The sequence below is a fragment of the Eubalaena glacialis genome, chromosome 8 (assembly GCF_028564815.1).
Source record: "Eubalaena glacialis isolate mEubGla1 chromosome 8, mEubGla1.1.hap2.+ XY, whole genome shotgun sequence".
Lineage (NCBI taxonomy): Eukaryota > Metazoa > Chordata > Mammalia > Artiodactyla > Balaenidae > Eubalaena > Eubalaena glacialis.
Genome location: NC_083723.1, coordinates 80,810,588 through 80,836,561, shown reverse-complemented (window position 1 = coordinate 80,836,561; position 25,974 = coordinate 80,810,588). Strand labels below are relative to the sequence as shown.

Genomic DNA, 25,974 nt, shown 5'->3' with positions numbered 1-25,974 from the left:
ATCTAGAGTATTTTTAATTTCATTTATTGTGCTTGTCATCGTTTCTTGGTTCCTCTTTAGTTCTTCTACGTCCTTGTTAAATGTTTCTTGCATTTTGTCTATTCTATTTCCAAGACTTTGGATCATCCTTACTATCATTATTCTGAATTCTTTTTCAGGTAGACTACCTATTTCCTCTTCATTTGTTAGGTCTGGTGTGTTTTGACCCTGCTCCTTCATCTGCTGTGTGTTTTTCTGTCTTCTCATTTTGCTTATCTTACTGTGTTTGGGGTCTCCTTTTCACAGGCTGCAGGTTCGTAGTTCCCGTTGTTTTTGGTATCTGTCCCCAGTGGCTAAGGTTGGTTCAGTGGGTTGTGTAGGTTTCCTGGTGGAGGGAACTAGTGCCTGTGTTCTGGTGGATGAGGCTGGATGTTGTCTTTCTGGTGGGTTCGTCCACGTCTGGTGGTGTGTTTTGGGGTGTCTGTGGCCTTATTATGATTTTAGGCAGCCTCTCTGTTAATGGATGGGGCTGTGTTCCTGTCTTGCTAGTTGTTTGGCATAGGGTGTCCAGCACTGTAGCTTGCTGGTCGTTGAGTGAAGCTGGGTCTTGATGTTGAGATGGAGATCTGTGAGAGATTTTCGCCGTTTGGTATTACGTGGAGCTGGGAGGTCTCTTGTGGACCAGTGTCCTGAAGTTGGCTCTCCCACCTCAGAGGCACAGCCCTGATGCCTGGCTGGAGCACCAAGAGCTTTTCATCCACATGGCTCAGAATAAAAGGGAGAAAAAATGGAAAGAAAGAAAAAAAGAGGATAAAATAAAATAAAATAAAGCAATTATAATAAAAAATAAGAAAAAAAATATTAAGAGTAAATTTATTAAGAAAAAAATTTTTTTTACTCTTTAAAAATAGATTTATTAATTTTTTATACTAAAAATAAGAAAAAAATTATTTAGAAAAAATTTATTAAGAAAAAAAATTTTTTAATTTTTTAAAATAAAAAATATGAAAAAACTTATTAAAAATTTTTTTAAAAATAGAAAATAAGGAAAAAATTATTAAGAAAACATTTATTAGGGAAAAAAAAAATTTTTAAGCCAAAAAAAAAAAAAACAAAAAAAAAACGGACGGACCTAACCCTAGGACTAACGGTGAGAGCAAAGCTATACAGACAAAATCTCACCCAGAAGCATACACATCTACACTCACAAAAAAAAGGAAAAGGGGAAAAGTTAATATATCCTGCTCCCAAAGTCCATCTCCTAAATTTGGGATGATTCGTTGTCTATTCAGGTATTCAACAGATGCAGGCACATCAAGTTGTTTGTGGAGCTTTAATCCACTGCTTCTGAGGCTGCTGGGAGAGATTTCCCTTTCTCTTCTTTGTTCATACAGCTCCCGGGGTTCAGCTTTGGATTTGGACCGGCCTCTGCATGTAGGTCCCCTGAGGGCGTCTGTTCCCCGCCCAGACAGAACGGGGTTAAAGGAGCAGCTGATTCGGGGGCTCTGGCTCAGTCAGGCCGGGGGGAGGGAGCGGTACGGAGGAGGCGGGGCGAGCCTGCGGCGGCAGAAGCCGGCGTGACGTTGCAGCAGCCTGAGGCGCGCCGTGCGCTCTCCCGGGGAAGTTGTCCCCGGATTACGGGAGCCTGGCCGTGGCGGGCTGCACAGGCTCCTGGGAGGGGCGGTGTGGAGAATGACCTGTGCTCGCCCACAGGCTGTTTGGTGGCGGCAGCAGCAGCCTTAGCGTCTCATGCCCGTCTCTGGGGTCCGCGCTGATAGCCGCGGCTCGCGCCCGTCTCTGGAGTTCGTTTAAGTGGCGCTCTGAATCCCCTCTCCTTGCACGCCGCGAAACAAAGAGGCAAGAAAAAGTCTCCTGCCTCTTCGGCAGCTGCAGACTTTTTCTCGTGCACCCTCCCGGCTAGTTGTGGTGCGCTAGACCCTTCAGGCTGTGTTCACGCCGCCAACCCCAGTCCTCTCCCTGGGATCCGACCGAAGCCCGCGCCTCAGCTCCCAGCCCCCGCCCGCCCCGGCGGGTGAGCAGACAAGCCTCTCGGGCTGGTGAGTGCTGCTCGGCGCCGAGCCTCTGTGCGGGAATCTCTCCGTTTTTCCCTCTGCGTCCCTGTTGCTGTGGGATCCGCGCTGATAGCCGCGGCTCGCGCCCGTCTCTGGAGCTCGTTTAGGCGGCGCTCTGAATCCCCTCTCCTTGCGCGCCGCGAAACAAAGAGGCAAGAAAAATTCTCTTGCCTCTTTGGCAGCTGCAGTCTTTTTCCCGGACTCCCTCCCGGCTAGCACCGAAGCCCGAAGCCCGAGCCCCAGCTCCCAGGCCCCGCCCGCCCCGGCGGCTGAGCAGACAAGCCTCTCGGGCTGGTGAGTGCTGGTCGGCACCGCTCCTCTGTGCGGGAATCTCCGCTTTGCCCTCCGCACCAATGTGGCTGCGCTCTCCTCCGTGGCTCCGAAGCTTCCCCCCTCTGCTACCCGCAGTCTCTGCCCACGAAGGGGCTTCCTAGTGTGTGGAAACCTTTCCTCCTTCACAGCTCCCTCCCACTGGTGCAGGTCCCGTCCCTATTCTTTTGTCTCTGTTATTTCTTTTTTCTTTTGCCCTACCCAAGTACGTGGGGATTTTCTTGCCTTTTGGGAGGTCTGACGTCTTCTGCCAGCGTTCAGTGGGTGTTCTGTAGGAGCAGTTCCACGTGTAGATGTATTTCTCATGTATCTGTGGGGAGGAAGGTGATCTCCGCGTCTTACTCTTCCGCCATCTTGCCCCTCCCTCCTGTCTTTTGGTCTTGTTTATGGTTTCCTTTGCTGTGCAAAAGCTTTTAAGTTTCATTAGGTCCCATTTGTTTATTTTTGTTTTTATTTCCATTTCTCTAGGAGCTGGGTCGAAAAGGATCTTGCTGTGATTTATGTCATAGAGTGTTCTGCCTATGTTTTCCTCTAAGAGTTTGATAGTGTCTGGCCTTACACTTAGGTCTTAATCCATTTTGAGTTTATTTTTGTGTATGGTGTCAGGGAGTGTTCTAATTTCATACTTTTACATGTACCTGTCCAATTTTCCCAGCACCACTTATTGAAGAGGCTGTCTTTTCTCCACTGTATATGCTTGCCTCCTTTATCAAAGATAAGGTGACCATATGTGCGTGGGCTTATCTCTGGGCTTTCTATCCTGTTCCATTGATCTATATTTCTGTTTTTGTGCCAGTACCAAACTGTCTTGATTACTGTAGCTTTGTAATATAGTCTGAAGTCAGGGAGCCTGATTCCTCCAGCTCCATTTTTCGTTCTCAAGATTGCTTTGGCTATTCGGGGTCTTTTGTGTTTCCATACAAATTGTGAAATTTTTTGTTCTAGTTCTGTGAAAAATGCCAGTGGTGGTTTGATAGGGATTGCATTGAATCTGTAGATTGCTTTGGGTAGCAGAGTCATTTTCACAATGTTGATTCTTCCAATCCAAGAACATGGTATATCTCTCCATCTATTTGTATCATCTTTAAGTTCTTTCATCAGTGTCCTATAATTTTCTGCATACAGGTCTTTTGTCTCCTTAGGTAGGTTTATTCCTAGATATTTTATTCTTTTTGTTGCAATGGTAAATGGGAGTGTTTTCTTAATTTCACTTTCAGATTTTTCATCATTAGTATATAGGAATGCAAGAGATTTCTGTGCATTAATTTTGTATCCTGCTACTTTACCAAATTCATTGATTAGCTCTAGTAGTTTTCTGGTAGCATCTTTAGGATTCTCTATGTATAGTATCATGTCATCTGCAAACAGTGACAGCTTTACTTCTTCTTTTCCGATTTGGATTTCTTTTATTTCTTTTTCTTCTCTGATTGCTGTGGCTAAGACTTCCAAAACTATGTTGAATAATAGTGGTGAGAGTGGGCAACCTTGTCTTGTTCCTGATCTTAGTGGAAATGGTTTCAGTTTTTCACCATTGAGGACAATGTTGGCTGTGGGTTTGTCATATATGGCCTTTATTATGTTGAGGAAAGTTCCCTCTATGCCTACTTTCTGCAGGGCTTTTATCATAAATGGGTGTTGAATTTTGTCGAAAGCTTTCTCGGGACATGTCTACTTTGTACTTCCTACCCCCATGCAAGTTTTCCTTCTGGTTGGAGTGAGATTTCAAGGTAAGCTCCCTACTATAGTGTCAGATAGTATTATTTCCTCTTCTTCCTGATTCTTTTTATTCTCTACCTGCCACGTAACTCGAGTTTGTTTCCCTTTCCTGTGAGCCCGAGGATATGGTAGCAGAGATAGGGATGACTAATTCAACTAGCAAGATTAGACACCACTGTCTGATGCCAGAGGGGTAGCCTGTGGAAAGGAGATAGGCATGTAAGTCTCAGTGATGCTTCAGCAAAAGGTTGCCCATCACCTTGTGTCATGTACTATGTCCCTTCTGGGAAAAGAGTGCTTCAAATATCAATTTTAGAAATTAAAATGATGTCCTAAGGAAAATGAATGCTGGATCCTTCTAAATAAAGGTTTTCTTTTACCATTTGTTGGCAAGGAAATCCTTTAACAAAAATAGCTTGACTTGGGATTTGGGTTGGTATTTAATTCAGGGTTGCACAATAGCCCTTCATTACAGGATTCAAATGCTTTGGATATGCCTGAATAATCTTGTGAGGTGACTGAGTCTTTTTTGAATAGAGGGATCACTTCCTTGTCCCTTTCTTTAATTACAGATTTCATGGAAACGTCTGTTACTAGTTGGCCGTTTTTTGTTTGTTTGTCCAGGGGAATGTTTTTCTTATGTTGGGAGCTATTAAAGCTGGTTAAATATGTGAGGGGACTCCAAATAATTGTTTTAATTGCAGCTATGACATTTATTATGTGAACTATTTTTATCCTTTGTTTGGAATAATCTATAATGTAAAATGGAGACGTGGGAAGGAGAGAAGAGGAAAACATAGGGCTGCTTGACACGGTTGCTCTTTGTTTCTTTGTCCTCATTCTGGAGTTTTTGTTTCCGATTCTTTTTTTCACTGGTAGAACACACACTTTCCAGTGGCTTTTTCAGGTTTCTTTTCTCGAAGCCTTGCCTATCTGGGCATGTTACTGGTTGCCTCTACACACGGATGACAGCTTGGCATATTTTCCCCTTTTGTCTCTTCTGATCATTTCCATTAGATTGGGGTGTGAGTTGATGGAACGTAGTTTCCAGCTCATTTTTCTAATAAGGAATGTGAGACTCACATGAGCAGGTAAATGTTGAACATCTAGTTCCCTGGGGTAGGGTGGGCAGGGGAAGCCCTGATTTGTGGTGTCTCTGATTTCTGTGGTGTAAATACTCCCGCCATGGCTGATTTCAAGCTACGAGATGTTACTGAACACCAAGTTGGAAAGGAATGCACAGTAACAAACCATTATATAATCTGTCCATTAGACAAATATGAAAAATATAACTCCAGAGCATAGATGATAGTAAAATGTAGTAAAATAGTTAAGAAGTGATGAGTTTTGAGTATTTATTACTTACGTTTTTAATATAACTTATTTAATGGTAAGCTTTTATAGTTTAATTTTAAACAATGGCTGTGTTGAACAGCTGGCTCTCACAGTTCTGGAAATCTAACCATTGGTTTTAACACATTGACCAGGACCCAGAAAAGTCAGTGTCCTGCCCAAAGTTCAGTGAATGAGTCGTGTTAGAACCTGGATTAGTACAAATCGTTTCTAAAACCCAAATTTCTCTAGAAAGACTTACTTATTAATGTTTCTGTATATTCATTTGTTTATTTATTTTTTTACTGCATGCTCTAATGATCTAATGAAAGGGGTTTAGGACTATAACAGACTGTTACTATCTACTGAGACAATAAGAGTCAAAATATTTGAATATATATAATCATAACCAAAGATGGGAGAGTGGAAAGCAGATTAGATTTAGAGCCATAAGTGAGTCCTGGCTTTGAGTCTTGGACCCACTGCTCACCAGTGGTGTAATCTTACTTACAAGTTACTTGCTTACTTCTCTAGTTGTCCGGTTGTCTAGTCTGTGAGATGAAGGAATTGAACCATATGAACATCTACTATCGCCCATATGTCTAACATATCATGATTCACTATTTAGACCCACCAGTTCAACAAATATTTGCTTAGTACCAATTATATGCACATTCGTTATGGACTCTACTCCAGGCAGAACTAAATATAAATATAATAAGAGTAATTATTATTAGAACAACATCTCACATTAGTGTAGAGCCTTTTAATTCACCAAAGACAAACTTTACTTTGAGTCTCTGAGGTTCTATGGTTTTAGGAGATCAGGACACATCTTCACAGAATGTTAGTGAGAGCAGAACTTATTCTAAAAGAACAAACAGAACTCTTACTCCTAGGAAACGTGAGAGGTCATAACCAGGTAGTAATAAGGAATAAGGAACAAGCCATGCCTACCAGTTGCTTCACTGTGTGATAAAAAAGCAAAACCGAAAATAATTTTCTTCTAATTATAAGATTAATTATTGTAGAAAATGTAGAAATTCTTAAGTGTATTAAATAAAGAGAAAATACCATACAACTATTTTAATAGTCTGCTTTTCTTTACCTAATATTTTAGTATATTTTCCAAAACATTCTCAGTAGAGTCATTTTAATTGCTGTATATAATTCCATCTTTTTGATGTACAGTAACTTACTTATCTAAAATTGTTTACATTGTTGACAGTTTTTATTATTCTAAATAACACTGTGATAAATAGCTTTTTTATATCAAAAAAATTTACATTAGACACATGATTTCCAATTGTAATATTTAAGGCTTAGTAAGACAGTTTTAGTGAATCACATGGTTTTGACCTTTAGCTTATTTGATTCTGCCAATATTGTTTTGTATCTGCCTAGATTTTATTTTGTTTCTGAACATTTATTAAGAGGAATAGTTTGCCTGAATCCTTCAGTTGGATGTATTTGAACTGGAAATAGCACGAATGTTTTCATATCACTTCAAGTAGACACGTGATACAATGTAGGGTTAATAATTTTTTTTTCACTCTCTGTGGGCAATAACTTCCAGTACAGGGTTTATTAGTTTAGAAAGTACTCAATAAATGTTCAATAAATAAAAAGATTCTGGCTAATTTAGGATAGGCAAAAACATTTGTAAAAGATGTTAAAAAAAAAAAACACTTCTCCGTTCATGACATGGCTTTCGTTTTCATTAGGAGAGATGACAGCTAAGCGCAGTCCAGGAATTCTGACCATTAAATGAAACAGTGAAATGAAGTATGTTGTTGCTTTAATTCACCTACATGGGAAACCATGACTCTAATAGTTATTTGATTAAATGTCAATGGGAGCTCCTAAATTGACCCAACTCTTACTTTCATGTGTTAGATTTATGTCAGTTGAAACGAGACTGGTTTTACCTTTCTGTCTTTAACATCTTTGAGTCAACATCTGCTTACAGAAGAAGTGCTGTAACTACCCTGGTTATTTAAATATTAATGACTTCCGTTAACGGGGGCTGGATGTTTGCAGCAGAAAGATTGAGAAATTAGATGGTATGATTAGTTTCTTGTTTCTGCCCACGGGAAAAAACCTCTTAATGGAAGAGCTTCTTCCAATATGTTTTTAATACCACAGATTTTTTTTTTCCCTGCGAACCTGTTAGAGAGTAAGATTGTTGATTCAAGCCTTCCTTAAAAGTAGCTGTTAGTAAAACGTTAGCGTAACAAGTTCTCATAATTTAAAAAAATGTATTATCAGTGCCATAGTGATCATTAAATTACCCTTGGCCTTCTTGGGAAGCTAAATTTAGTTTCTAAATTCATTTTGTTCCTTATTATAGTAAATAATAGAGAAAAGCATTTTTTAGCTACATACTCTATTTGGTTGGGCTTGTTTACATTAAGTCTGGGGGGTTCTATTAAGTTAACCATGAAAGACTTGACAAGGATTATGTATTCAATCAAATTATAATTATAAACTTTTATCTTATTGGGGAAATGTGGCTGAAAAGCTTTTTAAATTTGCTACAAGCAATATTTTCCTATTATGCCAAGTTGGGTTGTGATAAGCATGTGATTAATAGATTTCTACACATTTTGAGTTTTTAAGGTATTTTAGTGGCTTTGTATTTTAAAGCACTGAACAGTCAAAAGTGGGCATTATATTTGCATAAATTGTATATTTCTTTTTGCATCCAGAAATCTGAGTGAGCAGAGTATTTAACTAGCAGCAGTGCAGAGTAATGTAATAGCACTGATGTAGGCATTATAATAGTTAGCAGAGTCAGGATTAAGGGGAAGCAAGTGAGGTACCTGCCTTGGATATAAAATTTAAGAGTGCCAAAAAACTCAGTAATCAAGATAAATAGTATTTTAATGCAATATTTGAAAAAAATCAAAAATAGTGCAAAAAAAAAAACCCACGATAGACAAAATCTCAAAATTTAATAAAAGATGAGTTCCCACCCTGCATCTGCACCAGACTCACCTTACCATGGTCCCCGCCCTGATTGCATACTAGCTCCTATTTCTCTACTTTGATGTCCATGGATAAGGCACTCCTTTGAGTCAAGTTTTCTTTGTCTAAGATTGATGATAATAATCCTCGCTTTCCTGGTTGATTTATTAGGATGTTCAAATCAGCTAAAAATACATGGGAAAGCCCATTGTAAATACAATTTATGTGTTTACAAGTTTAGAGAAATCACCGTACAATTTTACGCCATTATTATTATCAGCTCAGATGAATACTCTAAGCAGACATCAGAGTGGAAGATCCTTGGAAAGCTTTGTGTTAATAAAGTGTGAAGTCTAACTCTTGAGTTCATTTGTCAGCTAACTATAGGGGCAGGGGCCTGAAAATTGTTGTAGGACCCTCCCTCTCCTCTTTCTTCCTTTTTTGTTCTTGGATGCAAAGTTTAGTGATTTGTAAGAGATAGAAAGGTGACCAGAAATCACATGCAAAATGCCCAGGGACAACTCAGGTCTCACCTTTTCTCAAGCTCTGCCTCCCACCAATGATGCCTTCCCCATTTCTTCTGCCTAGCTGAGTTCCACCCACCTTTTATCCGCCACCGACCTTGGTAAGGCCTTCCTAGGTTCTCTTGGCCGGAAATGTGTTCTCAGTCCTCTGCCTGTAGCAGATGACTGTCTCTCCCACTCATTTCATGATCTATTTACAGAGTCCCTGTTGTCTTGATGCTTCATGTAATCCTTCATCAAATTTACTTTCCAGACCACAGTTTTAGAAATATAAATTGTTTCTTTAGTTGTGCTGTAAATCCCTTGAATAGCCTTCCATTAGACTGTTAATTTCAGGGTGAGCAAGGATTGGGTCTATCTTTTTTTTTTTTTTTTTTTTTTGGGTCTATCTTATTTAGGTTGTATCTAAGGTACTTAGCAAAGAGCTTTATATATATTTTTCTTTGAGTAACTAAATGAATGTCTTGAGTGTAAAGGGGCTCGGTACATATTTACTCTGTATTTATTTGTGGAATGTTATTGTTTCCATCCTAGGTCTAGACAGAACGGTTGGTGCCATGTGGAAGGCACTTGCTTTGCTGGCCCTGGTGGTGCTCAGCCCTGGTGGTGATGGGCTGTTTCGCTCCTTGTACAGAGAAGCCCATGTTTCCACACCACGTAAAGGAGATCCAGGACAGCCATTATTCCTAACTCCTTATATTGAAGCTGGGAAGTTTGCAGAAGGTAAGTTTAAATCAGAAACCACTGGTATAGTTTCAACAGTTGGGTTTTTTTTTAGCAGTTGTCTCACAGGATCCAAAATACATTCTGGTATTTTACTCAATTGTTTTATTTCAAATATTAATGATTTGGTGTCATATAGTATCAGAGTTGAGAGCTAAAATGAAAGTTCATCAGGGTCAGATTAACCAGTGGTTGAGTCCCTGCATATCTATTTATAAAACTAGTGTAGGGCCTGTCTACAATTGGTTACTACGTGTCAGTTACTGCTTCCAAGCATTTGATATAAAAATCATTTTAGCATTGCAGCAAGCCAGGAGGTGCACCCGTTTTACACACAAGAAAACTAAAGCAGAAGGAGATGAAGTTACTTGCCAGAGTCATACAGGCACCAGCTGGTAGATGCAGGATTCACACCCAGACAGCTTCAATCCAAAGTCTAAGCTCACAGCCACTGTGCTGGGCCCCTTTGCCTGGTAAGTTACCTGAACATCCTAGGACTCAGTTTCCTCATTAATAAGATGGAGAAAAAACAACCCACCCAAGTCTCACGGATGTTAAAAGAATCATATGAGGAAATGCATGTGAAAACTCTTTATAACCTGTAAATTGCTCTCTAAATATTAGTGTTTGCTGATGGCTTTTATTTACAGTTTGTGGGTTTTTCTATTATTAATACAAAAAAAGTGTATTTTGATGTCATCAGAGACTAAAAATTATGATGTGCCTCTGCTCTTAATGCTTCTTCATGCTTAGGTAAATCACTGTGTAGGATCAATTAGGTAATCTTTCTGGACCTCAGGACACTCCTGAACTATAAAATGGTATATAGGCAGAGCTGTTTGTAAAAGGGAGCAGAGAAATGGGGTGGTGGCTGGAGGGAGTTATGGAGTCAGGAAGGGTCAGGAAGAGAGTTACGGAGGGTAGGAGATAATGATGGAAATAGTCTGGTAGAGAGGGGAAAGTTGATTGGGGTGGGACGTCTGTTGCTGGAACATTTTCTTGAAGGAGATGAGCATCCATGGATGGAGGTCTTGGTGTTTGCTTTGGAGTTTATCCCTAGTCACAGGTGGGAAGGCAGAGTTAATGCTTGCGAGGCTGATAAGTTGGTAGATTTCATGGGAATGTGGAACTGAAACTGGAAATTTTAGGGAAATGATCATTTTAAAGATCTAAAATAAATGTATATACTCTGTAGGGAAGTTTAAAATAAAGCAACTTTTCTTTAGTTCTCATAGTCAATAGGCTGTCATCATTTTTGTCTTTGGTTTGATTTAAAACCAAAATATTGTCCCCTCTTAAGGGTGCATTGGAGTCCTGCTCATATATCTTTGTCTGAAATATACATTGGCTCCATGTTTCACCATCTCTTTTCTAAGAAAAGATGAAAAACTTTGATAATATAGTCAGTGATAATGTAGTGAGGCTGTGTAGTCTTTTTTTTTTTAAAGACTCATTTTTGCTTGATGTAGAAAAGTCATGAAAAGATGGTAGCCCAATGGCATAGGCTGATATCACTAGACATAAATGAAGAGGCAAAATATCATTAATCCAAATCCACCAAACTGGATCATATGCCTTCCTTTTGGCTTCCATGGATACTGATGACTTAGATTATGTTTATTCACAGTAAATCAAAGCAAATCATTTCGTTTAGAGCTGAAAAGGAGTTAAATACTGATAACCAAACCCTGCCAATTCACAGATGAGGAATTTGAGACTCAAATATTTTACATGACTTCCCCAAGGGGACACAGGTAATAGTAGCAGAGATGGGTCTAAGACCCAAATTTTCTGACTTGCGCTCTGTAATTCGCCTGCTATAATTTATTTTCCTTTGTTTAAGAAGCTTGTCCCCTTTTGGAGTGACCAGATGCACACACATGAAACAATTAAGTAATCAGGCAATGCATACTAAAGTTCTAAAGTATTACGTTTGAGGTAGGCGTGCTGGAAATTTTTAGAAGGAAGCTATCCCTGTTGGTTGGCATAATCCAGATAGAAAGTAGTAGTAGTAGTAGTAGTAGTAGTAGTAGTAGTAGTAGTAGTAGTAGTAGTAGTAGTAAGAATAATATCAATAAATAGCTAACATTTAGTAGTAATTATATCCCGAGTACCTGGCACAGCGGCTGTATGTAATAGGCACTCAGTAAATATTTGTAGAATTTAAATTTGAGACCTATGTTTCAGGCATTATGCTTTACACAAATTAGCTCTTTTAATCCTTACAGCAACTCTAATGAAAAATGAATACTTATTGTTCCAATTTTACGAATGAGAAAACTAAAGCCCAGAGAAATTAAGTGTCTTGCCCAGGACCATTTAAAGGTAGTAAGTGGCAGATCTGGAATTAAAACCTATCTCTGCTGACTCCAGAGCCTGAGGTATGAACCACTGTGCTATGTGACCAGACTTGAGGGTGTAGGGTAAGATTTGGGCAAATAAGAAAGGGCCTGTGAATACTGAGTAAGACAGCTTAAACAAAGCATTAAGACAACGTGGCCATGGTGTCTCTGAATCGTACATCTGGTAGAACATGTGCAAAGAATACAGAGAAATCTGCCTGAGAGATTGTCCACATCCCTCCCATTCCTGGATTTCTCGCCTACAAGCATTTCACAGTCATGGGTGTCAGTAGTAAAGAAAGATTCTGAGGGAGATGGTTTGTTTTATCTTCTGTCCTTTTGTGCTAAGCCTGATAGATCACCATCTGATGAGTGACAACATTTAAAATATTAAATCTGGTGTAATGTCACTTTCTAAAGTTCTGTCAAAAATCTTTGAACAGAATTTTAAATGGCTAATCCAAAATCAGGTACATCTGGGTATTCAACTGCAGTCCTGACAACACAATTAAGGATAATTGTATTCATCCGCTTTACTGAAAGTTCAGGAAGCTCTGGACAGATGGTCAGCTCACTCCCCTGAATCCCTTTTGTTTATCAAGTCTGTCAGAATCTTAGGAACATGAGTCTTAATATCGTAATGGAACATTTTTGAGATAAACAGTAATTCACAAAAAGACAAGGGAAATTTTAATTTTTTTAAAAATCCCCAACATAAACTAACTGGCTTAGTTTTATGTAACTGTAATTGCATGTTTGCTTTCTCTGCAGCTAGAATAAATCCTAACTCTCTGAAATAAAATGAATGTAGGAGACCAGTTTTAGCATGTTTCCAGACACTGCCTTTTCACCAGCTTTAAAGAATATTTTGCTATTAGGTCTTAATTTATTATTACTTATGGCCTGGTAGTGTCCTGTCCATCCTGATGATGATGCAAGTCTTTGCAAATATGAAGTGCCTGATTAACTGCTTCAAGCCCTTCTTTGGTCATACTCTAATCTTTTTGAAAGTGTTACTATCACAAGCACTGGTAACCACAGTAAATAATAAGTAGGAAGTGAAGTCGCTTCAAAGAAAACCTTTTTCCTTTTTTCAACTGTTTTAAACATTTGTATTATGAGTCACGGTTCCAGGAGGAAAGAAACTCCTCCATCTTGGGAGTTTATTTTCCACATTCCATTAATAGATTCTAGAAGGATGAACAGGGACATTTGAAAATGCAAAAAATCAATTTAGTTGAAAGAACTTTTATTTCACTGGGGTTTAGTTAAAGGAAATTTAAAACAGGATGAAACACTTTTTTGTGGGCCAGAGAAAAGTTTTTCTAAATTTCTTGAGATCTTAATAAGGCCTGCCTGCCTTAGGAGGTTTTTGTAGAAGTAAGCTAATCCTAGTGCATTGCCAATGTGTCATGTTTTAGTTCATTCATTCACATTTATTCATTAACAAATGTGTATCGAATGTCTCAAGTGTATAAATCAGCATACTGTGTCCCTGGGGGTACAAAGATAAACAAGACAAATTCCCTGCTTCCCAATAGCCCCTGATCCAGGAGGGAAGATAGAAAGTATACCCCAGTCAGTACAAGGCAGCAGAGAAACAACTTTACAATGCTCAGAAAGGGAGGACTGGGTAAGCATCTGAGTCATTTTCAGAGCAGGCCAGCAGACCTTATGTTGTGCTGGTCTCAGAGAGATAGATTGATTCAATCACCCCATCTCCCATAGTCCGTTCCCTCCAGCTCCTTTCTATTATATGTTTTCTCTTTTTCTCATTCTACTTTGACCTTTCTCATTTTTCTCTGTCTTTCTCAAATGCTCACTTAGCCCTCTGGGATTCACATCTCACTCATTCCCAACGCTTCAGCCTTTGGATCTCTGCCCTCCTTTTTGGGGGATCTCTGTTGGATTTTGAGAAGATTAATAGTTTTGTGAAAAATATTTCAAAAGTGTTTTAGGTACAAACTACCAGCTACAAAAGACATAAGTTCCAGGGATGTAATGCACAGCATGGTAACTGTAGTTAATAATATTGTCTTGCTATTTGAAAGTTGCTAAGAGAGTAGAGCTTAAAAGTCCTCATCACAAGAAAAAAATTTGTAGCTGTGTGTGATGACGGATGTTAACTAGATTTATTGTGGTGATCATTTCACAACATATAAAAATATTCAATCATGTTATATATCTGAAACTAATGTCATGTTGTATGTCAATTACACCTCAATAAAAAAAAAAAAGGCCAAAAGAAGTGTTTTAAAGGCTGCCCAGCCCTGGAGGTGATCTTTCTGCGGGCTAATTGAGAGTGGAAGCAAAGATGGGAAAGAGAAGGGTGGGGGATGGGAAGGGCAGGCACATACCACTTTCCCCAAAACATCTCCTTTTTCTTTTCCTTAAAATCTTTCTTTGTTCTTTGTCTTTTTTTTTTTTTTTTTTTTTTTTGGTGGGGAGGGATAGATCTCATTGGGAAGAGAATGGGGAAGAGGTAAAGAGGTTGGATTAAACAGTCTTTCCTGGGGGAACTGGACTGAGCCCCAAAAAGGCAAAGTCTTCTAGACTATTCTTGGGGTGGCCCACAGGCTAATGAGAATCATCCCTCTCTTTGCCTGAGCCCTTATTTTATGTCCATCTCTGTGCTCAAGGGTCATATGCATGTTTTCATTTGATCCTCACACAAAGCCCAGGGTGGACAAATCAGTATCCACATTGACACTATGGCTTACTGCATCCTATCTGTGCTGTCACTGAACGCCGAGTTGGGAAGAGATGTCAATTAGCACTCCAGGGCCCATGGGCTCTGGTACCCCACTGAAGACATCTTTAGTTGGCGGCACATGAGTAGGATCGAGCTTCCTTACCTACTGTCTACTAAACAGTCTCCAACTTAATAAGTCTCAGACTTAAGTAGCTTTTCTTGAACGATTTTGTTTTTATTGGAGACACTTGCTTTGTTCCCCCTAAAGGACTCTTCTTCACCCAGACTTCCCCACCACACCCTGCTTCCTACCTGTTTATTGTTCCTTCTCCACTCCTTTCCTAATCACTGCTTCCCCCTCCACTCCCTGCTACTTATACCTTTTGACTAACTCTCTAGCTGAGATGCAGTGTAGCAGGGTAGGGGCAGGAGCTAACTCCGCAGCCTGACTTCTGGGTTTAAATCCCAGCTCTCCTTTACTAGCTGTGTGACCTTGGGCAAGTTACTTGACCTCTCTGTGCTTCAGCTTTCTCATCTGTAAAGTGGAGATAATAATTATACCTACCACGTAATGTAAAGCCCTTGGTATAGTGGCCTTGTAGGTGTTAGTTCTATTGCTGTTAGTATTGTTTACTCCTGGGCGCCTCACCTCTCTGAGCATTCCCTCTTTCCTCCTCCCTGTCTCTGTCCTTTTGCTGCCCTTAGAAAACCAGGACCTCTGCCCTCTACAGCTGCCCCTTGTCCTATTTGCCTCCTTCTGAGTAGCCACGTGATCACCCACAGTCTCACTGCCTGCCTCTCCCCACCCTCCCCAGCCGGCCCCAGCCATCCTTACTCCCCACATGCCTGGTGCATTTCCCTTAGTGGAAGTGGCAGGCCCTTTGCTTTCACCACAAGAAGAATGTGGAGAACACAGGCCTCCCCCAGGCTGAGAGCTCCTTAGCTGTTATTTCTCTTTCACCCCCCCACCTTTTGGGGTTAGGTGACTTTATCCTGCCTTAGCCTTCCAGGTGGCCCCATGTGAACAGGTTTACTTTTTAGAGTGGAGCTGAGGATAGGTGATTTTCTTTTCTTCTTAAAAAAAAACTTATTATAGTTCATAAGATATGAACCAAAAAAAAAGGTTTAAAATGTCACTTGCCCTTGGCTAAATGGTGAATTCTGAATATGTGGAACTGGCCAGGGCAGGCTGGAAGTTGCTACCAGTAAGCACCTTTATACCAATCCCCTTGTAGCCTTTCTGATCACTTCATGCCAGACCTGGCCCCTGGGAGAAGTCTGGCCAAGATGGAGATGGCTCACCCTGTATTTATTATTTGTCTAATCCTCGGGTAAATTTTTTTTCCCCCACTAGGGAGATGGTTGAGCTCGGTGGCTCCTTTCCCAGGATGGAATTTGACGAGTTATTCTGGCTACATCACTGTGAATAAGACTTACAACAGCAGCCTTTTCTTCTGGTTCTTTCCAGCTCAGGTAGGCCTGCAGCAGCGCCCTCACAGGACACTGATGCTCAAGAGCTGACTTTGTTGCTTCAGGTAGAAACGTTGGTCTACAACCAACCTAAGGGTGCTTTTCTTTTCTTTTAAATCTTTTAGATTTTCTTTTTCTAAAAATAAGTGCCAGTGACTCTGCGTGGTGTTCCTGTTTATGTGCAGGAAACAAACGTTAGTGGAGGAGGTCCGGCTTTTAAAATTCCTTGCAGCCTTGTTCAGAATATTAATGCTGCCACCTTCTTCCTGCCACAGTCTTCTTCCTATCTTTTTGTTGTTTTGTTCTAAAAATACTTGAGGGCAGGGTTGGGCGGTGGGGAGCCAAGGAAGGACAAGGAGTGGGGAGATTCCTGAAGTTCACAGGTGATGCCTGTCTAAGCCTGTTTGAATTTAGTCAATTGTAGTCTTATTTGGCTGCTCTGTCTATGGATTTTGCTGTGCCATTTATCATTCTTACACTCACTCCTTCATGCATCCAATACCCATTTACTGAGTAGTGCTCTGTGGGGATACAGAGGAAAGAGAACTGAACTCACTCTGTGGGCCTTTAGGGGAGGGGTGGGGAGGACCAGTGACCTAGGATGGCTTCCTGGATGAGGGAGCTATTTACCTTCTCATATCCATACAGACACAGGTTCGTATATGCTTGTACTTTAGCAATTCTATTTAGCTCACGTCAAGGTCACACAGTTCTTCAGCAGGAACAAATTACTTTAGGCTTATGGATACTATTGGGGTTATTGTAAGAGGTAGTCAGATGCATAAACAAATTTTATCCCACCACAGGGTAATTTTCTATTTTTATTTTCCAAATTGAATTTGCTTTAGAAGCCAGAGAAAACAAAAAAAAGGTTACCCTCCTATGGAGGGTAGTATTTATATTTGCATGTGATTTGCATATAACAGCATTGCATATGTAATGACTGGGTAAATTGCTTGAACTGAATTGCTTCTCTTGGTACTGTTGGATCGTATTTTCTTGACTTTTCATTTCTACTTTCTCAACCATGGCCTCTGACAGTTCACCAGGTAGTTGTGGGTGGAAGGAGGCATATAAGAAATGGTGAGGAATTCTAGATACTTTATAGTTGGAGCTCATAGCAGTTTTCAGGCTGTCACCCACTCTGGGAAGGCTTCTCCTGGACCCCTTACATATTTCTTCCTCATTGTTACTGTTGAGTGAGGCAAGTAAGGTGCCTAGAGCACAAATTTTAAGGAGAGACTCACTCTCAGGGTTGTACAAGTGCAAGGCTGGTACCTGAGTGACCTCTAGACTCTCCTGCTGGTACCTCCCATTGGGGGAACCCAACTGGAAACCAAAGGGCAAGGGAGTCTGGTCCATAGAGATCTGTCTACCAGGGCACAGAGCAGAGTAGAGACTGGATCTTCAGAAGCAACCAAGTAAATATCCCAATATCCAGCACAGCTATCTTGAGGAGATAAATTAAGCCTAGAAAGATGACCTGTTTCTAACAGGTGGAAATTTTCCTCATGTTCTTGGAAGTCCCTTAAACTCCATGCCTTTCAGAAACCATACTGTATGGTTTGTGATATCACATCTATCCATATCATTGAATACAGGCATTTATCATGAATAGGAGTTGTATAGTTTTCTTTTGCTATTGTACAAATTTGCACAAATTTAGTGGCTTAAACAACACAGATTTATTATTTCACAGTTCTGGAGGTCAGAAGTCCAACACCGGTCTCACTGGCCTAAAATGAAGGTGTCAGCAGGGCTGTGGTCCTTCTGGAGGCTCCAGGGGAGAATGCGTGTCCTTGCCTTTTGCAGTTTCTAGAGGCTACTGGCATTCCTTGCCTCATGGCTCCTTTTCCCATCTTCAAAGCCAGCATCAGTTGAATCCTTCTCACACTGCATCACTCTGGCCGACTCCATACTCATATCACCTTCCGTGCCTCTTGTCTTTTGCCTCCCTCTTCACTTAAGGACCCTTGGGATTACTTTGGGCCCACCTGGATAATCCAGGATAATCTCCCTGTTTTAATGTCAGTTGACTAGCAACCTTAATTCCCCTTTACCACGTAGGTTAACATAGTCACACGTTCTGGGGTTTTGGATATGATGTCTTTGGAGGCCATTATTCTGTGCAAAATGGATACTTGAAAATTTTACCTGGATTAGTGATTTGCAGTATGTTCTCTCTCAGTGATCCTCACATTTTATTGTACTTAGGAATGATCTTCACATTCCCCCAGAGATTCTGACTTGTAAACTGGGAGAGGCCAGCAAGTTGTAGAATTAGCAGGTGGACCACACTTGAGAAACCATCACTCTAGCCTACAGGCTACCGCCCTGGATTCAGTGCTCCTGGCCCCAAAGTGGCCCACACTCCTTTTATTGGAAACACCTAGAGCAGGCAAACCCCGATAGAGGTGGTATGTTGTCCCATGCATCCGCTTAGGATGAGGGCTAGAATGGAGGACTGAGGAGGCGAGTGCAGCCTGTGGGGTCAGCTCTCCTAATCCTGCTTGGTATTCCTCTAAGTCCTGCCAGGGCTCCACCTCCGCTGCACCCTCTGCCTCTCCCACCTCCACCCCAGCCCTACCAAACCTGATTCCTTACTCTCTCTCCTGCTTCGGTGGCTGGTTATGATACCAGTAAGTTCCCCATTGACTTCTACATGGTGGCTTTTTTTTAGTAATGATCCAGATTTGTGAAAACAGCAATTAATGTTGAGGGAAGTGATCAAATGAAAACTAAACAAAGACCCAGTCTTTTCCTTTTTAGGTTGCCTCTGAGAGGTGAACAGCTTTATTCAGGATATTGGTGATTCTCTGGGACTATAAAGCTAGTCAGGGAAGTGGGCTTAGGGTCTGCTGTACCCACTCCTGGTTTCCAGACTGAAACCCCCTGCAGTAAACAATAACTGTGCTATTGGGGCCCCCCTTTTAATTAAATGAAGACCTACCTATGCACCCCCTGACCAGATTATGTTCTTTTGGGCCCAGAATTATAGCCCTAAATACATTCTAAGATGATCCCAGAAGACATAAAAACAACACCACAGCAGGAAAGAGGATGCTTAAGCACATAGTGTTCTGTTGGAAGTGATAGACTGACCTTCAGGAAGAGGCAGAGATGAAAAGATGGTACCACTGACAGCTGTCACCACAGACGGTACCAGGTGTCACCACATGGCAGCTGGGATAGATTTTTCCAAGACCTCCTTACAGGGGAGCCCACATGCACAGTCAGGTCTCCGAGGCCCCAAGGCAGCCATTCCTGCGGAGCCAGTCAGGCTGTAAATTATGGACCAGGCACGTTTAGGTGAAGGAGATAAAGCATGCGAGGAGAAGCAGTGGTCACCGAGATGGGAGAGAGTTCCTTTCATTTGGCAGAAATACTAGTTTGTTGCCTGTCACAGGGACGCAGCTGATACGATCATCAGGAGAGAAGTGACCCCTTAAAAAAACTGAAGGTAGAGAAAATGAAAAACCCAGGAAGGATGCCACACTTGTAATATCCTCTGAGTATTTTTTTGGACTGCTGTTTCTGAAATTAATTGTCTTTTCCTGTTATTTCTGTGAGGCTCCCCTGTTATTATATACAAATCAGTGCATAATGGGTTCCAGAACTTGAAATCGGTGTGCAGTTAGGGACGCAATCTACAAGAGAAATGAATAGGCATTTTGCATGGAATAAAAAGTACAAGGGGGCTTCCCTGGTGGCGCAGTGGTTGAGAATCTGCCTGCTAATGCAGGGGACACAGGTTCGAGCCCTGGTCTGGGAAAATCCCACATGCCGCGGAGCAACTAGGCCCGTGAGCCACAACTACTGAGCCTGCGCGTCTGGAGCCTGTGCTCCGCAACAAGAGAGGCCACGATAGTGAGAGGCCCGCGCACCGCGATGAAGAGTGGTCCCTGCTTACTGCAACTAGAGAAAGCCCTCACAGAAACGAAGACCTAACACAGCCAAAAATAAATAAATAAATAAATTAAAATAAAAAAAAAGTACAAGGAAGGGCTTCCCTGGTGGCTCAGTGGTTAAGAATCCACCTGTCAATGCAGGGGACACCGGTTCAATCCCTGGTACAGGAAGATCCCACATGCCACGGAGCAACTAAGCCCATGCACCACAACTACTGAGCCTGCGCTCTAGAGCCCACGAGCCACAACTACTGAAGCCCGCATACCTAGAGCCCGTGCTCTGCAACAAGAGAAGTCACCGCAATGAGAAGCCCGCGCACCGCAATGAAGAGTAGCCCCTGCTCGCCACAACTAGAGAAAGCCCGCGTGCAGCAACAAAGACCTAACTCAGCCAAAAATAAATAAATAAATTTATTTTAAAAAAAGTACAGTGAAGCCAATAAAAATTAAAATAGCTGTTAACAATTAAAATAGCTGTTCTAACTGAACGTTGACTATGTGCTAATAAAGCACTGTGCATTTTCTTCTTTAGACCTTAGTAAAACCACATGAGGAGGGAATTATTATCCTCATTTTACAGATGAAGAGGATTACAGAGATTAGATAATTAGCCCCAAGTTACCCAACTAGAAATGGGCAGAATTAGATTTTAAAATGAGGTCTCTGGTGGAGAAATCTTTGCTCTTGATCATCCCATGTTGATCCTGAGAAAACGAGTCATGAAAGGCAATAGATTACAGTCGTTAAAAGTATAGCTCTTGAGTTAGTCAGGCTTGGATAAAACCTTGGCTCCACTCCTTTTGCCAAATGTGATCTTCCTTGGGCACATTCTTAACTTCTCTGAGCATTGGTTTCCTTGTTTTAAAATGAGGATCAAAATACCTACTGAACAATGGTTTTGAGAGAAATGAGATAATATGATAAAGTCTCAGAATGGTGTCTGATACATAGTAAGTAGAGTTGCTATTAGATACACAGTAAGTCGATTGGCTATTATTATGTCATTATCATCATCATCATTATTGTTAGTTTTCCTCGTATTAACACAAATACTCGACAGAACAAAACCAGACGCAATTTGGGAGGTTAAAGAAGACAAGAGGGAGAGGAGGGGCAAGATGGCGGAAGAGTAAGACGCGGAGATCACCTTCCTCCCCACAGATACATGAGAAATACATCTACACGTGGAACTGCTCCTACAGAACACCCACTGAACGCTGGCAGAAGACGTCAGACCTCCCAAAAGGCAAGAAAATCCCCACGTACTTGGGTAGGGCAAAAGAAAAAAGAAATAACAGAGACAAAAGAATAGGGACGGGACCTGCACCAGTGGGAGGGAGCTGTGAAGGAGGAAAGGTTTCCACACACTAGGAAGCCCCTTCGTGGGCAGAGACTGCGGGTAGCAGAGGGGGGAAGCTTCGGAGCCACGGAGGAGAGCGCAGCCACATTGGTGCGGAGGGCAAAGCGGAGATTCCCGCACAGAGGAGCGGTGCCGACCAGCACTCACCAGCCCGAGAGGCTTGTCTGCTCAGCCGCCGGGGCGGGCGGGGCCTGGGAGCTGGGGCTCGGGCTTCGGTGCTAGCCGGGAGGGAGTCCGGGAAAAAGACTGCAGCTGCCAAAGAGGCAAGAGAATTTTTCTTGCCTCTTTGTTTCGCGGCGCGCAAGGAGAGGGGATTCAGAGCGCCGCCTAAACGAGCTCCAGAGACGGGCGCGAGCCGCGGCTATCAGCGCAGATCCCACAGCAACAGGGACGCAGAGGGAAAAACGGAGAGATTCCCGCACAGAGGCTCGGCGCCGAGCAGCACTCACCAGCCCGAGAGGCTTGTCTGCTCACCCGCCGGGGCGGGCGGGGGCTGGGAGCTGAGGCGCGGGCTTCGGTCGGATCCCAGGGAGAGGACTGGGGTTGGCTGCGTGAACACAGCCTGAAGGGTCTAGCGCACCACAACTAGCCGGGAGGGTGCACGAGAAAAAGTCTGCATCTGCCGAAGAGGCAGGAGACTTTTTCTTGCCTCTTTGTTTCGCGGCGTGCAAGGAGAGGGGATTCAGAGCGCCACTTAAACGAACTCCAGAGACGGGCGCGAGCCGCGGCTATCAGCGCGGACCCCAGAGACGGGCATGAGACGCTAAGGCTGCTGCTGCCGCCACCAAACAGCCTGTGGGCGAGCACAGGTCATTCTCCACACCGCCCCTCCCGGGAGCCTGTGCAGCCCGCCACGGCCAGGCTCCCGTAGTAATCCGGGGACAACTTCCCCGGGAGAGCGCACGGCGCGCCTCGGGCTGCTGCAACGTCACGCCGGCTTCTGCCGCCGCAGGCTCGCCCCGCCTCCTCCGTACCGCTCCCTCCCCCCGGCCTGACTGAGCCAGAGCCCCCGAATCAGCTGCTCCTTTAACCCCGTTCTGTCTGGGCGGGGAACAGACGCCCTCAGGCGACCTACATGCAGAGGCGGGTCCAAATCCAAAGCTGAACCCCGGGAGCTGTACGAACAAAGAAGAGAAAGGGAAATCTCTCCCAGCAGCCTCAGAAGCAGCGGATTAAAGCTCCACAAACAACTTGATGTGCCTGCATCTGTTGAATACCTGAATAGACAACGAATCATCCCAAATTTAGGAGATGGACTTTGGGAGCAGGATATATTAACTTTTCCCCTTTTCCTTTTTTTTGTGAGTGTAGATGTGTATGCTTCTGGGTGAGATTTTGTCTGTATAGCTTTGCTCTCACCGTTAGTCCTAGGGTTAGGTCTGTCCGTTTTTTTTGTTTGTTTGTTTGTTTTGGCTTAAAAAAATTTTTTTTTCCTAATAAATGTTTTCTTAATAATTTTTTCCTTATTTTCTATTTTTAAAAATATTTTTAATAAGTTTTTTCATATTTTTTATTTTAAAAAATTAAAAAAATTTTTTTTCTTAATAAATTTTTTCTAAATAATTTTTTCTTATTTTTAGTATAAAAAATTAATAAATCTATTTTTAAAAATTAAAAAAAATTTTTTTTCCTTAATAAATTTACTCTTAATAATTTTTTTTCTTATTTTTTATTATAATTGCTTTATTTTATTTTATTTTATCCTCTTTTTTTCTTTCTTTCCATTTTTTCTCCCTTTTACTCTGAGCCGTGTGGATGAAAGGCTCTTGATGCTCCAGCCAGGCATCAGGGCTGTGCCTCTGAGGTGGGAGAGCCAACTTCAGGACACTGGTCCACAAGAGACCTCCCAGCTCCACATAATACCAAACGGCGAAAATCTCTCACAGATCTCCATCTCAACATCAAGACCCAGCTTCACTCAACGACCAGCAAGCTACAGTGCTGGACACCCTATGCCAAACAACTAGCAAGAGAGGAACACAGCCCCATCCATTAACAGAGAGGCTGCCTAAAATCATAATAAGGCCACAGACACCCCAAAACACACCACCAGACGTGGACGAACCCACCAGAAAGACAACATCCAGCCTCATCCACCAGAACACAGGCACTAGTTCCCTCCACCAGGAAACCTACACAACCCACTGAACCAACCTTAGCCACTGGGGACAGATACCAAAAACAACGGGAACTACGAACCTGCAGCCTGTGAAAAGGAGACCCCAAACACAGTAAGATAAGCAAAATGAGAAGACAGAAAAACACACAGCAGATGAAGGAGCAGGGTCAAAACACACCAGACCTAACAAATGAAGAGGAAATAGGTAGTCTACCTGAAAAAGAATTCAGAATAATGATAGTAAGGATGATCCAAAGTCTTGGAAATAGAATAGACAAAATGCAAGAAACATTTAACAAGGACGTAGAAGAACTAAAGAGGAACCAAGAAACGATGACAAGCACAATAAATGAAATTAAAAATACTCTAGATGGGATCAATAGCAGAATAACTGAGGCAGAAGAACGGATAAGTGACCTGGAAGATAAAATGGTGGAAATAACTACTGCAGACCAGAATAAAGAAAAAAGAATGAAAAGAACTGAGGACAGTCTCAGAGACCTCTGGGACAACATTAAACGCACCAACATTCGAATTATAGGGGTCCCAGAAGAAGAAGAGAAAAAGAAAGGGACTGAGAAAATATTTGAAGAGATTATAGTTGAAAACTTCCCTAATATGGGAAAGGAAATAGTTAATCAAGTCCTGGAAGCACAGAGAGTCCCATACAGGATAAATCCAAGGAGAAACACACCAAGACACATATTAATCAAACTATCAAAAATTAAATATAAAGAAAACATATTAAAAGCAGCAAGGGAAAAACAACAGATAATACACAAGGGCATCCCCATAAGGTTAACAGCTGATCTTTCAGCAGAAACGCTGCAAGCCAGAAGGGAGTGGCAGGATATACTTAAAGTGATGAAGGAGAAAAACCTACAACCAAGATTACTCTACCCAGCAAGGATCTCATTCAGATTTGATGGAGAAATTAAAACCTTTACAGACAAGCAAAAGCTGAGAGAGTTCAGCACCACCAAACCAGCTTTACAACAAATGCTAAAGGAACTTCTCTAGGCAAGAAACACAAGAGAAGGAAAACACCTACAATAACAAACCCAAAACATTTAAGAAAATGGGAATAGGAACATACATATCGATAATTACCTTAAATGTAAATGGATTAAATGCTCCCACCAAAAGACACAGACTCGCTGAATGGATACAAAAACAAGACCCATATATATGCTGTCTACAAGAGACCCACTTCAGACCTAGAGACACATACAGACTGAAAGTGAGGGGATGGAAAAAGATATTCCATGCAAATGGAAATCAAAAGAAAGCTGGAGTAGCAATTCTCATATCAGACAAAATAGACTTTAAAATAAAGACAATTACAAGAGACAAAGACGGACACTATATAATGATCAAGGGATCGATCCAAGAGGAAGGTATAACAATTGTAAATATTTATGCACCCAACATAGGAGCACCTCAATACATAAGGCAAATACTAACAGCCATAAAAGGGGAAATCGACAGTAACACAATCATAGTAGGGGACTTTAACACCCCACTTTCACCAATGGACAGATCATCCAAAATGAAAATAAATAAGGAAACACAAGCTTTAAATGATACATTAAACAAGATGGACTTAATTGATATTTATAGGACATTCCACCCAAAAACAACAGAATACACATTTTTCTCAAGTGCTCATGGAACATTCTCCAGGATAGATCATATCTTGGGTCACAAATCAAGCCTTGGTAAATTTTAAAAAATTGAAATCGTATCAAGTATCTTTTCCGACCACAACGCTATGAGACTAGATATCAATTACAGGAAAAGATCTGTAAAAAATACAAACACATGGAGGCTACACAATACACTACTTAATAACGAAGTGATCACTGAAGAAATCAAAGGGGAAATCAAAAAAATACCTAGAAACAAATGACAATGGAGACACGATGATCCAAAACCTATGGGATGCAGCAAAAGCAGTTCTAAGAGGGAAGTTTATAGCAATACAAGCCTACATCAAGAAACAGGAAACATCTCGAATAAACAACCTAACCTTGCACCTAAAGCAATTAGAGAAAGAAGAACAAAAAAACCCCAAAGCTAGCAGAAGGAAAGAAATCATAAAGATCAGATCAGAAATAAATGAAAAAGAAATGAAGGAAACAATAGCAAAAATCAATGAAACTAAAAGCTGGTTCTTTGAGAAGATAAACAAAATTGATAAACCATTAGCCAGACTCATCAAGAGAAAAAAGGAGAAGACTCAAATTAATAGAATTAGAAATGAAAAAGGAGAAGTAACCACTGACACTGCAGAAATACAAACGATCATAAGAGATTACTACAAGCAACTCTATGCTAATAAAACAGACAACCTGGAAGAAATGGACAGATTCTTAGAAATGCACAACCTGCCGAGACTGAACCAGGAAGAAATAGAAAATATGAACAGACCAATCACAAG

The 25,974-nt window shown here is 41.6% G+C and overlaps 1 protein-coding gene across 1 annotated transcript in view; it reads left to right on the top strand.

The window, feature by feature from the left end:
- The window catches only part of CPVL (carboxypeptidase vitellogenic like), a 135,952-nt gene that overhangs the window by 19,613 nt on the left and 90,365 nt on the right, over positions 1 to 25,974 (top strand). Inside the window, exons 4-5 of the mRNA XM_061198246.1 lie at positions 9,455 to 9,643; positions 16,032 to 16,150. Of these exons, the coding sequence (XP_061054229.1) occupies positions 9,455 to 9,643; positions 16,032 to 16,150 (308 nt within the window). The remainder of the gene's footprint in view (positions 1 to 9,454; positions 9,644 to 16,031; positions 16,151 to 25,974) is intronic.